This window comes from Mobula hypostoma, chromosome 8 (genome assembly GCF_963921235.1).
Source record: "Mobula hypostoma chromosome 8, sMobHyp1.1, whole genome shotgun sequence".
Lineage (NCBI taxonomy): Eukaryota > Metazoa > Chordata > Chondrichthyes > Myliobatiformes > Myliobatidae > Mobula > Mobula hypostoma.
This window is the reverse complement of record NC_086104.1, coordinates 28,290,528-28,307,701: the sequence shown is the minus strand read 5'-3', so window position 1 is coordinate 28,307,701 and position 17,174 is coordinate 28,290,528. Positions and strand designations below refer to the sequence as shown.

At 41.1% G+C, this 17,174-nt stretch overlaps 1 protein-coding gene across 3 annotated transcripts in view; it reads right to left on the bottom strand.

The window, feature by feature from the left end:
• The window catches only part of LOC134350426 (ALK tyrosine kinase receptor-like), a 1,308,522-nt gene that overhangs the window by 289,553 nt on the left and 1,001,795 nt on the right, over positions 1–17,174 (bottom strand). For all 3 annotated transcript variants that reach the window (XM_063055604.1, XM_063055603.1, XM_063055605.1), the window contains exons 10-11: positions 10,317–10,411; positions 2,106–2,240 (exon numbers count right to left, since the gene is read on the bottom strand). In XM_063055604.1, coding sequence (XP_062911674.1) covers positions 2,106–2,240; positions 10,317–10,411 — 230 coding nt within the window. The remainder of the gene's footprint in view (positions 1–2,105; positions 2,241–10,316; positions 10,412–17,174) is intronic.

The window sequence follows — 17,174 nt, the reverse complement described above, 5'->3', positions numbered from 1 at the left end:
TCACCAATATCCATCTCACTGAATATCATTTTGAGATCCAATGAACTGCACCTCTGTATCTCATGAAAGCTTAGGTCCAGATCTGGACAAGAAAAATCTAAATGCCAGACGTAAGATAGAAGTGGTTGTTTATTACATCAGGTAGCAAGAGACCAAATGTACCACCCAAGTAAAATATCCACTCTTTGAAGTCATGGGTTACATAACCTAATATGATTGTGTGTATATGATATCAATTATGTCAACAGGCTAGTCTGCATCCATGTGAAGAAAAATAGAATCAACATTTTAGGTAAGAAATGAAAAGGTGTCAAAAGAAGTTTGGAAAGTTGCAGAGAAGTTGAAGGGTCAGGGAGGGGGATATATCTGATAGAGTGAAACCAGGGCAACCATAGGAATAAAATGTAATAAAGGTTATCTGGCGAGTGGGAAAAGAAATACAGTATATCCCCTTCTTCCACTAGCATTACAAGCTTGTTTTAAACTCAATTAACACAACCCCAACCTAAAGCCATCAACTCTGTTTCTCTTCCCACAGATGCAGCCTGACCTTCTGAGGATTTCTATTATTTTCTGTTTCATTTTGAGATTTCCAACATCTGTGCAGCGTTCATTGGATCTTAAATGTTCACACAGTATTCAGTTCCATTTGTACTCCTCAGAAAGTGAAGAACCATGCAGAATGACAGGAATAACACTTAGGCTTAAGCTGATAAATGGCAAATTGTATTCATGCAAACAGTACCAGGTATTGACCACCCGACTGGATCAGTATACTTGAACATTTTCTACCTATTAATAACATGGCGATACCTCCACTACATAAATTGCCATGGCTTAAAATAGTGCACACTGCCATCATTGCAAATAAATTAGGTATGGTTAATAAATGATGGTCTTTTCTGTTATTCCTTCTGAATAAAATAGTACTCTGTTTCTCCAATTTTCTCCCTTTGTCTTACTGTTGGCAACTATGACTCCAGACATTCTAGTTCTAGGCTTTGTAATTTCCTTCCTCCACTCCCCACTTCCCTCCTTCCTTGAGATGCTCCGTACGCCCTCCTTTATGACCATGGTTTTAGTTCTAATGTTTCTGTTCATCTAATTATGTTGCTCTTGCATGTCGTGAATTATTTTATGTTAAGTGCAGACAAGCAGGAATAGGCTTCTGCTGTTGTTGTCTCACTCCTGCATTCTACTCTTTATGAATTGCAGCACGCATGCTATAATGATCAGAACTCACAAGAGTCCACAAGATAAGATTTTTTGAAATTTCAGTGATGTTTTGCATGGTTCTGCTTCATTTTGATCAGCAGCATAAGAGAAGTTAAATATACATAAATTAAGTCATATCTGATATTGCTAAATATGCAATTGTACCTTCCAAGACCTAACAATTTCAGTTGCTTTAATACCAAGAACATTTCAAAACAAAGCTAATTCTTTACCATCTGTTAAATACAGAGGCAGAAATTTCTGCTGAACCACTGGGACAACTGACCCAGGGATTAGCTGAGCGGTAACACAAGAAACAGCAGAATCGCGGAATCTGGAGAAACAAACAGCCTGCTGGAGGAACTGCCCAATAGAGCAGCATCTACAGGGATGGGGGACAGGAACTGCCAACATTTTGGATCAAACACTGAGGCTATCCTGATGCAGGGTTTCCTTGGCTCCACCTCCCCATAGATGCTGCTCAACCAGCTGAGTTCTTCCAGTTGTCTATTAATTGCGTGGCTGCTGCATGAATAGATGTATCAATCCTGGCTCAAGTTACATAGGCTGCAGACTAAACTTACTATAGATCACATTCTAAGACAATCTTTATTTAAATATATACTTATGTTACTAATGACAATCATATTATTATGTGCTTGTGGGAAAATCCTGAGAAATGACTTCTCAAATTTCTTTTCAATATAAATTGTTAAACCAGGTATGATTTCTGGACACAAATGTCCTTTCGACATAAGATTCATTGTACTCAAAAGCTGCTGTAAAATCAGCAAGTGTCATTGTTATAAATGGAAAATAAAACACACTATCACGTTATTATTGCAAAAACAGTATTCTGAAATGCCATAATTATTTCGTGTTGTTCATACCTGTTGACCCACTGACTTGAGCTCCTTCTTGCGTCTTCTTGCTGGCTGCCACAACAGTTTTGTTTATAAAGGCTTGCCCTAACAGATGCTGGCTTGGACTGGCAGAATCATTTCTGGATGCGTTGTCTGCACTACCTATTGAAAGAGGACCAAGAAAAAAAAAACAATAAGAACATGCAATGTTTAAGAGAATTACAGGAAAGACCAGAGATAAACTACCAGAATACTACCAACAGCATTTATCTGTTATTAGATCTGATGGACATTCAAACAGACATAACTATAAATCACTTGGTTTAGATTTCTTCACTAATCCATTGTACAAAGCACAATCATCTTCAGCATCAGCCAAGAAAACTTATTGGACAGGTTGTCCCTCTCCAGGCTTCAATCTCCAGACAGATTTCATCACTTTTCCTCTATCTGGTTATTAATCAGGAGTATTAATGAGCACTCTCCATTTGCTGGGTCAGGCTGCTCCAATAATATTTAAGAATCCCTACCGTCTAGCATTAGGCAGCCCATTGATTAACACCCTATCCATCAGCACAGTCATTCAATCTGTTGCTCATCAAAATGTTGTGGATGCAATCTGCACCACTGATAAGAAGCATTACAGCAACTCAGCAATACACCTTAACAGTGCTTAACACATGACTTCAATCTTCTAGAAGGGTAGCAGGCATATGTTAACAGGTTCATCTTAACTTGCACTCATGAATCTGCCTTGGCGATCAATAACTATTGCTTTATTGGGACATGGCCGAACTCCTGGAACTTCCTATCTGACAGCACCACGGGAATACGTTCTTCTTCAGCACTCCCTCGGGATCGTGCATGACTTGCTTCTACCCCAATTTGTGGGTTTTGAAATGGTTAATAAGTCCAATGTAAGAGCTTCAGATTGTTCCTTAGGTGGTCATGAGGTAGCTAATGATACGGGGGGGGGGGGGGGTGAGCTGTTTGTGAAGTGGTGTATTCCTTTTGCCATTTGCTATGTTTTTTTTAGTGTATGACCTTGAGGTTCTCAATATCATCCCAAATGCTCCTTCGCAGTCATGACTGGAGGTTTGCAGAAGTTAGTGCAGATGTTACACTTGCAAAGGTGTTTAACCCCAGGCAGCAGTAAATTTAGAAGGGCGCTAAATGTCAGACTTGCCAATGATAACACGTCCCATGAATAAACATCAATGAAAATTAGATGAGAACCAATTGGCTCCAGCCAAGAGACATTGGAATTGATTGGAAGTTCAGGCATGATATAAGCAGAGAACCTTCCTGGCCCTGCCACCAAAATGCTCAGTCCATTCAGAATCCCTGTAGTAAACTGCAGTGACTAAATGATTGGCTGCTGCAGCTGACTGATGCCAGGTGGATTAATTAATGATAGTGGCCTTCAACTACGATGTTTTTCCTGTCTCTGTTGCTAACATTACAGCAGTTAGTACCAAGCAATGATTACCCTGATTTGGACTGGTAAATTATAAAAACACATAAGATCCCCACCATCCAGGCCATGCCATCTTTCCGCAGGTACCATCAGACAGGAGGTCTTAAGGCGCATGCATACCACCAAGAACAACTGCTGCCCTTCAACCATTTGGATATTACACCAATCTACAAAACCCTATTGACTACAGTTCAGCAACACTGAATATTTTGACCACTTTGCACTAAAATGGACTTCGATTTGTTTTGTTCTAATTCTGTTTCCTTATTAAAAATTGTGCATAATTTATGTATAATTTGTTTTTCTTCTGAGTGCTGCTTATCTGATGCCATGGGCCTGTGATGCTGCTGCAAGCAAGTTTTTCATTGCACCTGTGCATAAATGTATTGTGTACATGACCCCAAACTTAACTTTGAATCCTTAAGCAACACAAGGGTTTGAAAGTGATAGTTTTCCTGCAATACTTTGAAAATGGTTTATAATCACCACTTTCCAAAAATTTGTCTGGCAAAAGGCACTTAACACATCCATCTCGAATTACAAATATTGGCCTTCCTGTTCATCTACATGAATATCAACCTTTATAAAGGTGATACCCAAAGCATTTCTTCTTTTGTTGTTGTATTTTTGGAACAATTTTTGTGCTTTTAAGTCGAGGGCCATCAGTGTTTTGGAATAGTGTAGCTTGATCCTAAATAATTTATTCGGATCGGCTGAATGTGGAAAAAGACGACTCACATAGTTATTGTGTTTTAAGTTTCAATTAACAGTTTATGAGTGAACCAGTTTATAGTCTACTTTCATTAACTGGATTTTTTAAATTCTACTTTTGTTGAATTTCTATTTTGCTTTTCCTTCACAATAAATAGAGCACATAGTTGCAGTACACCTTTTTTTTCTAATTCCTTGTCAATCATCCATGTTCTTAATTGTTCATTGTTAAGAAGATCAGCTCCAATTAATTTTCACTGTCAATTTAGCTTAATTTAAGGCTACTGCTGTGGCCATCAATCATAGGCTTCTCTAGTTTTGAAAATCTGAGCAAATTGCACATAAACGCATATTGGGGACTCATGTCCATAAGCCCCTGCGAGGTTATCAAGATTATTGCACATGCATCTTGTGCAAAGACTTGTGTACTTAAACCTTAATGTACAGCAAACATGAGTAATTTCAGGAACCAATACACTAGACGAAAATAGTCTGTGATAAATGTTAGGCTGCAGCTTTTAAAAGACAAATGGAGACTAATTTGAAGGCGATATATAAGAATGGCAAGACAGACACAAAAACAGGAACCCTGCCTCTATCACTAATTAGACATTCTTAATGGAAGAGGTGGTTACCAAGATTCTGTCTCTACATCTTCAGCTGCCTTGAAAACACAACTGTGTAGAAATGATGAACGTATTGGAAGTGGTGGCCAGAGAGGTCATAGCAACCAGCAATATCCCATATTGTCAGATCTCAATGCCTCAAGAATGAGTTCACAGGAACATTTCATTGCAAGCTGTAACAAATCCCATCTGCCAACTACTACAGAAAAAAAAAATGCAATCACACGCTGCTCCACTGACAACAATCTTTACTAATCAACACTCCCACCCAATAATTCATATATCGTACAGAACACTCACACACAACACTCAAGGCAACCATTTTCACAATGCCTGTCACCCGTGTATCCATGAATTGACTTTGAGCTGCCCTGAACTAAAGTTTAATATTACACTGAGATCCAGACATTAACATGCTACTGTTCTCCTAAGTAGTAGTCAAAAGAGTGGGGAGAGAATTGTGTAGGGCGTTAACATCGGTTGTACTAAATAGCCTGTTTCTGTGCTGTGAAAAATATATCGATATAGATCTCTATTCAGATAACTGAAAGTGGAAGATCAACTAGAGTTCTGTTCCACTGGACTACAACATAATTTCAGCTGTCGCATATTTTGTGTGGCTGAACATTAGAAATATTCAATGAGATAGACACCTCATTTAACTCCCAATTTTGGAAAGACAAATTGAAACCACTTCCTGATGTTTTGCCATGCAGAATGTAGTTGTTGAAGGATGTTTGTGAAATGTAAATCTAGCATTGCCTGGGAATCAGTTGTGGCACTAGCTGATTTAAAGGAGATGGCAAATAACCTGGGAAATGAAATATTTCAGCCAGAAATAAAAGCAGTCACTTTATGGCTTTCTATGCTTTATTTTATTGGTGTTGTGAATCTCAGTGGCAAATATTCATTTTTATATGTCTCTAACACTATTACTTGCAGCAGATGAGTTCTCTGCTATAAATCTCTCTATTGAAATCGTCTGGGGAAAAAAAAATGATGAGGTGGAACAAGCCATGGAATAGCATGCCCTTAAGCCAGGCCTCTCCAGATCTAGTCAACACATTGGGGCCTTCTCAAATTCTGGCAGAAAATTGGTCCTTTTAGAACCTGATCCACTGCAGCAGACCAGTAATTTGTGTGAGTGTCTGACCATACACAACTAAATCTTCCTCAGAAACACCCGATTTGTGCTCTGAACTTAAATACTGGGATGGTGGACTTCTTGGTTTCCCATACCAGATAAGATGGAATATATTTCTCATTACATATGCGGAAGCCATTTTGCTGTCTTGTCTATGGGGCCTCAAAGTAATTCTATTAGTCTCCTTCGCTCATTTATTTTCCCTGTAAACAATTCCCTCTCTCCCATGTTCCAATCAACCAACAGATGAGGTAATTTACAGCAATCAGTTAGCTAGCAAATGGCACATCTTTGGGATCTGGGAGGAAAGCATATCACCTGGAGGAAATTCTCACTCTCACAGGGAGATGGTGGGCAATACCTTTGAAAGGATTGAATTCTAGTCTCTGGAGTTGTTAGGCAGCAGTCCTAAATACTGGAGATGAGTGCTTGATGGTCAGCAAGGATGTGGCGAGTGTCTTCCGTGCCAACCATCGAGTACTCACCACCAGTGATCAGCACTCTGACTTTATAGGACAAGTTCCTGCCGTTTGATTATAGACAAGCAGCATGTAAAAATCATAAGGGTGAAAGAGTGAAAAGAAATGGTACACCATGTCAGTAGTCCCCAGCATGTGTGCCCAGCGATATAACGGGACATCACCTCTTCAAGAATCTATGTCAATGTTATAAATATTGATCTATCAGTTTCACACATTTATTTTGCAGTTCTTTCGTAAATGCTACCTGCAATAATTTGGAAAAATAGATCTACGGTTTTGCTGAGGAAATAAATTTAGGACTTTAAATTTCTGTCTGTTTTTTTAAGCTGAGACTGACAGAATGCAAGTTTAAGGAAATGTAGAATATAAGGGGGCATTTGGCTGATGAGGCTTAACAGACTTAACAAACATTTCTGCTGAAAAATCAAAGTAAACAGTTTCAGCATATTAGCATTAATCCACAGTAATGTGATATCTTCAATGTGTTCCAATAAATTGTTTTACTTGATTCATATTCATGTCAATTTGAATGTTTTATTTTTATTAAACAAGTTGAAATTGTTTACTGTATAATGGATATATGTCTATCTTATTATAGATACAGCTATTATAAGACTATAATTACAGAACCAGAAGAATAATTTTGAAAAAGCTCTTACGTGTCCAAACTAGGATTTTAACCGTGATTTAATCAGTTTCAGAAATCAGGTCTCCCATGCAAAATAGCTGACTGCCCATGGAATACTTGTTTCAAACTTCAGACAGCTTTACTTTGTTTACCAAATAATATTGCTACTTTCCATTGGACCAGTTCCATATTTAACACTTCCAGAATGCACAGCAGGAAAATAACTACCCTCAAAGATTGAATGCACTTTTTTGTAGTAGTTAATGATATTTATTTTCGTTTACCTTTTTATGCTCATCAACTTCAGAGCTGTCAGATACTGGGGTGTGAAACTAGATCCACAGAAGGAGACTTCTCAGTGAAGGACCTCAAGTCACAACTCAGAAGAGTTACATATTGCTTCACACTTCAATGGTGCCTATCATCTCTCCAAAAATGACTGCCAAATTGTGCGTATTAATGAAGAGTTCTCTGCTGTGCAGCTATTGGTGGAATTACAACTTTACGCAGTATTCTAACGTCTATAGACTATAGAGGGGTACAGCATAGAAAGAGGCTCATTAGCCCACCTAGTCCACACTAAAACTATTTAAACAGCCTACTCCTATCGACCTGCACTAGGACCATAGCCCTCCAAATCCCTACCATCCATGTACCTATCCGAACTTCTCTTAAATGTTGAACTCGAGCTTGCATGTACCACTCGTGCTGGCAGCTCATTCCACACTCTCATGGCCTTCTGAGTGAAGAATTTTGCCCTCGTGCTCCCCTTAAACTTCTCACCTTTCACCCTTAACCCATGACCTCTGGCTGTAGCCCCAGCCAACCTCAGTGGAAAAAGCCTGCTTGCATTTGCCCTGTGTATACTCTTCAAAAATTCTCTGATGACTCGGCCATAGGTGGGTGTATAAAAGAAGGACAGGAGGATGAATATGGGGCCCTGGTGGAGGACTTTGCCAAATGGAGCAAGCTGAATCATCTACAGCTCAACATCAGTAAGGCGAAGGAGATGGTGATGGACTTCAGAAGACTAAGCCTGCGCTGCTCCCTGTTACTATTGCTGATGAGAACATAGATGTGGTGAAGAACCACAAGTACCTGGGGGTGCACCTGGATGACAGACTTGAGTTAAACATCAACACAGAGGCTGTGTACAAGAAGGACAAGAGTTGCCCCTACATTCTGAGGAGACTGAGGTCCTTTGGAGTATGTAGTCCTCTCCTTTACATGTTCTACCAGCCTGTTGTCACCAGTATAATCTTCTATATGGTGGTGTGCTGGGGCAATGGCATCAACGTGGGTGATGCCAACAGTCTCTTGGATTTTCAAAAGGCTTTTGACAAGGTCCCACACAGGAGATTAGTGTGCAAACTTAAAGCACACGGTATTGGGGGTAAGGTATTGGTGTGGGTGGAGAATTGGTTAGCAGACAGGAAGCAAAGAGTGGGAATAAACGGGACCTTTTCAGAATGGCAGGCGGTGACTAGTGGGGTACCGCAAGGCTCAGTGCTGGGACCCCAGTTGTTTACAATATATATTAATGACTTGGATGAGGGAATTAAATGCAGCATCTCCAAGTTTGCGGATGACACGAAGCTGGGTGGCAGTGTTAGCAGTGAGGAGGATGCTAAGAGGATGCAGGGTGACTTGGATAGGTTGGGTGAGTGGGCAAACTCATGGCAGGTGCAATTTAATGTGGATAAATGTGAAGTTATCCACCTTGGTGGCAAAAATAGGAAAACAGATTATTATCTGAATGGTGGCCGATTAGGAAAAGGGGAGGTGCAACGAGACCTGGGTGTCATTATACACCAGTCATTGAAAGTGGGCATGCAGGTACAGCAGGCGGTGAAAAAGGCGAATGGTATGCTGGCATTTATAGCGAGAGGATTCGAGTACAGGAGCAGGGAGGTACTACTGCAGTTGTACAAGGCCTTGGTGAGACTACACCTGGAGTATTGTGTGCAGTTTTGGTCTCCTATTCTGAGGAAAGACATCTTTGCCATAGAGGGAGTACAAAGAAAGTTCACCAGATTGATTCCTGGGATGGCAGGTCTTTCATATGAAGAAAGACTGGATGAACTGGGCTTGTACTCGTTGGAATTTAGAAGATTGAGGGGGGATCTGATTGAAACGTATAAGATCCTAAAGGGATTGGACAGGCTAGATGCGGGAAGATTGTTCCCGATGTTGGGGAGGTCCAGAACAAGGGGTCACAGTTTGAGGATAGAGGGGAAGCCTTTTAGGACCGAGATTAGGAAAAACTTCTTCACACAGAGAGTGGTGAATCTGTGGAATTCTCTGCCACAGCAAACTGTTGAGGCCAGTTCATTGGCTATGTTTAAGAGGGAGTTAGATATGGCCCTTGTGGCTACAGGGGTCAGGGGGTATGGAGGGAAGGCTGGGTTCTGAGTTGGATGATCAGCCATGATCATAATAAATGGCGGTGCAGGCTCGAAGGGCCGAATGGCCTACTCCTGCACCTATTTTCTATGTTTCTATGTCTCGATAACCTGGGTAGAATGGCTGGCTCTGTTATAGGAGTCAAGCTGGACACACTGGAGGCTGTGGTAGAACAAAGGTCCTTACAGAAATTCTGGCAATTCTGGACAGTATTTCTCACCTTCAGCATGCCACCTAGGCTGACAGAGAAGCACTTTTAGTAATGGACTAAGAGAACTGTGCTGCTCCAAAGAGTGCTATATGAGGTCATTCTTACCCTCAGCCATTAGGCTTTACAATGAGACAACCTACAGCTAGAGAAGTGATAACCACCCCCCCCCCCCCACCATGTTAGACTGTTTGAGGTAACTTATCTTTTATTCTTTCTTACTTCTCTTCTAATATTTGTATATCTGTGCACTTGTAATGCTACTGTGACACTAATTTCCTTTGGAATCAATAAAGTAGATATCTATCTATAATTTTATATACCTATGGATGAAGGAAGCTTCTGCACAAACACAAGCCCATCACAGTTATCAAAAATAGGCCCACAGATAATGGTCCAACCCACTGTTCCCTATTATTTCACTTCTTAGTCTTTTTCATTTCTCCTTGTACCATCAAATGGCAGGCTGTAGTTGCCTCTATAGTTATCATTCAAGGATGCACGATTTGTTATAGATCCAGTATTATTAAACAGAAAAAGAGGTGATAATTATACTCACTTGTTAGATAACAGGCAAGACTGAGTGTCACATTATCCAGTGCAATGACTGCACTTGATTCTTCAGTCCATGCGGTGTTCAGCTGTAACCAGAACCTGTGAAAGCAACAATTATTTGGATGTAAGTGATGTTTTCTTCTGCAGTAAAATCTCAGGTCACAATAAGGTCTTCAAAGATTGCTGTCACTACGGTTTTTTGTTTTAAAAAGAAAGAGCACCACTTGAGGATTAGCACATTTAAATGGCCTCAGGCCAAAACATCCTGCCTTCATTGAACAGTAGAGCAAATAAAGACAGCCACACTCCAATATAAAATTACAAGAAATTGACAAAATAATGTGGTATTTGTTAAACTAACAGAACAATCATTCAATTACTCACATAAAATCCAGGTTCTAAATGGCATTATAAATATTACTGATTTTTATTGGCTATGGTTAAGCAAGAACAGAATACTTATTTTGTCTCCTTGCTAGATTAATGTTTCCTCTGGGAACTCAGTAACGGATTGTTCTGAGGGTCAACTGAAGACCTGTCATCTTACAAAAAAGGAGAACATATAAAGTCCTGACGAAGGGTCTCCGCCTGAAACGTCGACTGCACTTCTTCCTACAGATGCTGCTTGGCCTGCTGTGTTCACCAGCAACTTTGATGTATGTTGGTTGAACATATAAAGGCTACTTTGAGTAAAGCACCAATCCATTCCCATCAGTTGTTGTCAGCTCCAGCTATGTATTCTATCCCCTCCATCTCTTGAATATAATGGTACTAAACTTCTTCATGCTAATGCTCCATGTGCCCTAGTAATGGGGGCATAAGGAAACCCTGTTCAAGGAGGGGTCTTCAACATGTTGTGAATGATGTCACTACCATGATGTACATAGCTCCACCATCAACTCATCGGGATCATGACGACTTTCACCAGTCCTTCAAGGAAACTGGACATTAGACGTGACTGAGATGAGAAAATCTATAGATGCTGGAAGTCCAAAGCAACACACACAAAATGCAGGAGGAACTCAGCAGGCCAGGCAGCATCTATGGAAAAGAGTAAACAGTTGACGTTTCGGGCTGAGACCCTTCATCAGCACATTAGAGGAGGCTGACCTGGTCCTTCAAACCACTATTGTGAGGGATGTAAAAGTCTCCTGGGATTTTGCAAAAGTAGCAAACTGTATCCTGACATAGCAGGGTGCCAAGGGTTGCAATCAATTTGGGAAACATTTGTCACATCGACCAGCAGGCTTTTGCTTATTAGTCTGTGCTGCTCTGGAAATTCAAGCTTTTAGTTTTTTGCTATTTTTTTCCCCCATATTGCTGGAAACTAAGCTCTTGAACACTACTTATGCATGTAGCACACACACTATCCCTGAATTCCTGTTTTCAGACACAATCAAATATCTTTCCTTTCACCAGTTATCGAGTAGCCCACACTGCCTGCACCCCCCTTTTCCTACCACTCCTGGTACATATAGGTTCAATCCCTTTGTTCATTTTCTCCATTTCCTCCTTTCTCCCTTACCCCATTCCCTTGATTTTTTATTTCTCCCCACCTCATTCAATCTGCCAACCACTCACACACATAACCACTTGGGTTTTTTTCTCTTGCCTTACCTTTCTCCCCCATCTGGTTAGATTCTTCCCTTACCTGGTTCCACTTATCACCTTCAAGCTTCGACCTCCCTCTTATCCTCCTCCCACTGACTCTGTCCACTCAATTTTTCCCCCTTCATCTCTTTCCACCCACCATCCACCAGTCTCGGTATCAAAACTCCCCCAACCTTTGTCTGGCTCCATCTGTGCATTATTGCCCACCTCACATACTAGACCTCATTTCACCTCTCTCTTTCCCCTTTAGTAGGCTGTCTATCTTCCCTTTACACTCTGGGTCCTGATGTAGGGTCTTGAACTTCCTCTGTATTGAGGAGAGGTCGTCTATTGTGTCTGGTGCTCCCGAAGTGGCCTCCTATACATTGATGAGGCCCATTGAAAACTGGGGGACCGTTTCATTGAGCAGCGCTACACCAGCCACCAAAACCTCCCAGTGGCCAAACATTTTAATTCCAATTCCCATTCTGACATTTCAGTCCATGGTCTCCTCTTGGGTCAGATGAGGCCACACTCGGGGTGGAAGAGCAACACCTTACATTCTGTCCGAGTACCCCTCCAAACTGATGGCATGAATATTGATTTCTCCTTCCAGTAAAAAAATTCCCTCCCTCTCCCTTCTTCTTCTATTTCCCCACTCTGACCTCTCAGCTCTTCTCACCTGCCTATCACCTCCCTCTGGGTCCCCTCCTCTTTTCTAATCCCCTACAGTTCCCTCTCCTCTCCTCTCTCACTTCCCTTCTTCTCTAGCCCTTTATCTTTCTTACTCACCTGGCTTCACCTATCACCATCTCTCTATGCTTCCCACCTATCCACAACCTCCCCTCCCCCATATTGTTATTCTATCCTCCCCTTTCCTTTCCTGAAGAAGAGTGTCAGCCTGAAATATCAAACATTTATTCATTTCCATGGATGCTGCCTGACCTGCTGAGTTTCTCCAGCACTTTATATCTGTTGCTTTGGATTTCCAGTAACTTTTTGACCCAAAATATCCCTTTGTCTCCTTGGAGACTGACTGACCCACTGAGTTTCTCCAACAGTTTATTTTGTTTCCACTTTCCCTTGTATTCTACACTGATTAAAAATTGTCATTGTTTGTACATTGCATAAAACGTGGAGCACAAGAATAGCCCAGGTGTTTTTTTGTTGTCCGTTCACTAAGCAATACTCTCTCATTGCATCAATCTTACCTGTGCATCTTTTCTATTATTTTATTTAATCTCATTTCTTTTTCAGTGTATCTACATGTTGAAACCACATCCTACAAAAATTAATTCCACATTCTAACCACTCCCTTAAAACAAAGCATTGCTCGGTTTAGATTTGTAGCTTGCATTTTTGTGTCCACAAGTTTCTGAACATCCAGAAGTGTAAACACTTCTATCCTGCTCAGTTAGTTCTGTATTTTAAAAGGCACCATCACACACCCTCCTTTAAATAAAGCTGCTAAGCCCCTTAACTTTCCCTTTTTAATTAATAACTCAGTTTTAGTACCACCCTTTTAAATCTTCCTTTGTTCTTTCTCCAATGTTCCCAAATCACCTTTATTGTAGGCAGATCAAGCTCTGTATTTTATTTGTGGCTTAAACAATGTCCTATGGAAGTTTAAATGAATTTCACCTCTTTTGAATTCTATAACCCAAGAAGTAAATCCAAATGCCTTCTTGAATTTTGTAATTGCTTCACTGGATCCCTTAATCAGCTTCTTCCTAAAATGCTGAAAATGTTATTCCATGTTGTAATATTCACGAAAGGGGTGAATACAGGTCTGAAGGTGTTGAATGCACTCTGTAAAACGGAATATGGAAGATGAATGTAGCACAGCTGCAGATTGGCAGGTATGATGTTGTAGACATCACTGAATCATGGCTGAAAGATTACAGCTGGGAGCTTAATGTCCAAGGATACACATTGTATCAAAAAGATAGGCAGGAAGGCAGAGGGGGTGGCGTTGCTCTGTTGGTAAAGAATGAAATCAAATCATTAGAAAGAGGTGACATAGGGCCAGAAGGGGTTGAATCATTGTGGACAGAGCTAAGGAACTGCAAAGGTAAGAAGACCCTGATGGGAATCATATGTGGACCCTCAAACAGTAGTAAGGACGTGGCCTACAAATTACAATGGGGGATAGAAAATGCATTTCAAAAGGGCAATGCTACAATGGTGAAGGGGACTTCAATAAGCAGGTAGATTGGGAAAATCAGGTTGATGCCGGATTACAGGGAGGGAATTTCTGGAGGGCCAATGAGATGGCTTTTTAGAGCAGCTCATGGTTGAGCCCACTAGAGGATCAGCTATCCTGGATTGGGTGTTGTGCAATTAACCAGAATTGTTTGGAGATCTTAAGGTAAAAGGACCCTGAGGGGCAAGCAATCATAATAAGATTGAATTCACCCTGAAATTTAAGAAGGACAAGCTGTATCAGTATTAGTCAAGATGGCACTAAATGGCGACTCATTTGCTTGCATCTTCGGAAACAGTGCTATTTCCATCTTTAATACCTCTATTTTTCCCTTTCAAGGTTCTTTTGAAGACCCTGACCTGGAGTTACACGCTGACTTCGGTTCTTTGTGGGAATGGGACCTGCTCCCAGGTGACAGGACTGGCTGTTATTTGACAAGCCAAGGGTGCAGCCTAAGAGTTTGGCTTGCTTTTGGAGTCCTAGGATCTCGGGGCTCTGGAGACAGGTCAGTGGTCAGTGTCAGTTCAAAGGTCAGTGTCCCAGACTGGTGTGTCGTTGGAGTCGGAAGATCTTTGGCTGTGTGCCCAGAGACCTGAGATCTTTGGGCACCAAGCTCGGAAAAAGTGAAGCAATGGACTTTTAGCATCATAAACCAGCTAGTTGTTTGTTATGTCTCCCCTCTCGATGTGAAATGGAGACATCTCTTTCTCCCTTATTAGGGAGAGAGAGAACATGTGGTATGTCGAATTCCAGGTGAACAATGTAGTCTTTGGAGTACTGCAAGTCGGTGTCTTTACTATTGCTTTTGCTGCACGCATGAGTGCTCGGTGGCGGGTGCCGATGTTTTTTTTTGCTGGTGGGGAGAGGGGGGTTCGTTGCTTGCAGCCACTTACGTGCAGGAGGGAGGGGAGCTGGGGGGGGTAGTTTGGGGTTCTAACACTTAACTGTCATTCATTCTTTGGGCATTCCTCTGTTTTCGTGGAAGGTTGAGAAGAAAAAGCATTTTAGGATGTATATTATATACTGTACATTTCTCTGACATTATATGTACCTTTGAAACCTTTGAGTAAAAGGAATTACAGAGACATGAGAGAGAAGTTGGCCAGATTTAATTGGAAAAGAACACTGGCAGGGATGACAGCAGATCTGCAAAGGCTGGAATTTGTGGAAGCAATTCAAAAGGCACAGGATATGCACATCCCAACGAGGAAGAAGTATTCTAATGAAAAGATGACACAACTGTGGCTAACAAGAGAAGTCAAAGCTAACATAAAAGCCAAAGAGAGGGCATATAATAGAGCAAAAATTAGTGAGAAGTTAGAGGATTAGGAAGCTTTTTAAAAACTAACAGAAGGCAACTAAAAAGCCATTAAGGTAAAGATGGAAGATGAAAGTAAGCTAGCCAATAATACTGAAGAGGATACCAAAAGTTTCTTCAGAGTGTAAAAGAGAGGTGAGAGTGGATATTGGACTGCTGGAAAACAATACTGGAGATGTAATAACGGCGGACAATGAAGTGGCAGATGAACTGAATAAGTATTTTGCATCAGTCTTCACTGTGGAAGACACTAGCGGTATGGTGGAAGTTCCAGGTATTAGGGGGCATGAAGTGGGTGAACTTACCATAACTAGAGAGACTAGGGTCTTGGGGAACTGAAAAATCTGAAGGTAGATAAGTCACCTGGACCAGGTGGTGTACACCACAGTGTTCAGAAAGTGGCGACTAAAGAGATCATGGAAACATTAGTAATGAACTTTCATGATTCACTAGATTTTGAAATGGTTCTGGAAAACTGGAAAATGGCAAAAGTCAATTCACTCTTCAAGAAGGGAGAGAAGCAGAAGAAAGGAAACTATAGGCCAGTTAGTCTGACCTCGGTGGTTGGGAAGATGTTGGAGTCAATTATTAAGGACGATGTCTCAGGGTACTTGGAGGCACATGATAAAATAAGCCATAGTTAGCATGGTTTCCTCAAGGAAAAGTCTTGCCTGACAACTCTGTTGGAATTCTTTGAAGAAATAACAAGCAGGATAGACAAAGGAGAATTGTTTGATGTTGTATTCTTGTTTTTTCAGAAGGCCTTTGACAAGATGCCTCATATGAGACTGCTTAACCATCTACAAACCCAAGATATTACAGGAAAGATTCTAGCATGGATAAAGCAGTGGCTGACTGGCAGGAGCCAAAGAGTGGGAATAAAGGGAGCCTTTTTTGGCTGGCTGCCAGTGACTAGTGATGTTCTACAGGGGTCCGTGTTTGGAAAGATTCTTTTTATGTTTTATATCAATAATTTAGATGATGGAATTGATGGCTTTGTTGCAAAGTTTGCAGATGATATGAAGGTTGGTGGAGGGGCAGGTAGTTTTGAGGAGGTGGAGAGACCACAGAAGAAGTCAGACAGATTAGGAGAATGGGTAAAGAAATGGCAGGTGGAATATAGTTTTGGAAAGTGTGTGGTCAGGCACTTTGGTAGAAGAAATTAAAGCGTTGACTATTTTCTAAATGGAGAGAAAATACAAACATCTGAGACACAAAGGGACTTGAGAGTCCTTGTGCAAGATTCCCTAAAGATTAACTTGCAGATTGAGTTGTGGTCGTGAGAGTAAATGTGATGTTAGCATTCATTTTAAGAGGACTAGAATATAAAAGCAAGGATGAAAAGTTGAAACTTTTTAAAGCATTGGTGAGGCCTCACTTGGAGTACTGTTAGTAGGTTTGGGCCCCTTATCTTAGAAAGCTTATGCTGAAACTGGAGAGGGCTTAAAGGAGAATTCTGAAGACTGAGGGTGACCTCATTGAAACCTTAAAGGTGGAGGGCCTTGATAGAGTGAATGTAGAGAGGATGTTTCCTATGGTGGGAGAGTCTAAGACCAGCATCAGAATAGAGGGGCGTCTTTTTACAAATGGAAGTGAGGGGTAATTTCTTTAGCCAGAGAGTGGTGAACTTGTGGAATTCTTTGCCACAGGCAGCTGTGGAGGCCAAGTCTTTATGTATATTTAAGGCAGAGGTTGATAGATTCTTGATTGGTCAGGGCATGAAGGGATATGGGGAGAAGGGTGGAGATTGG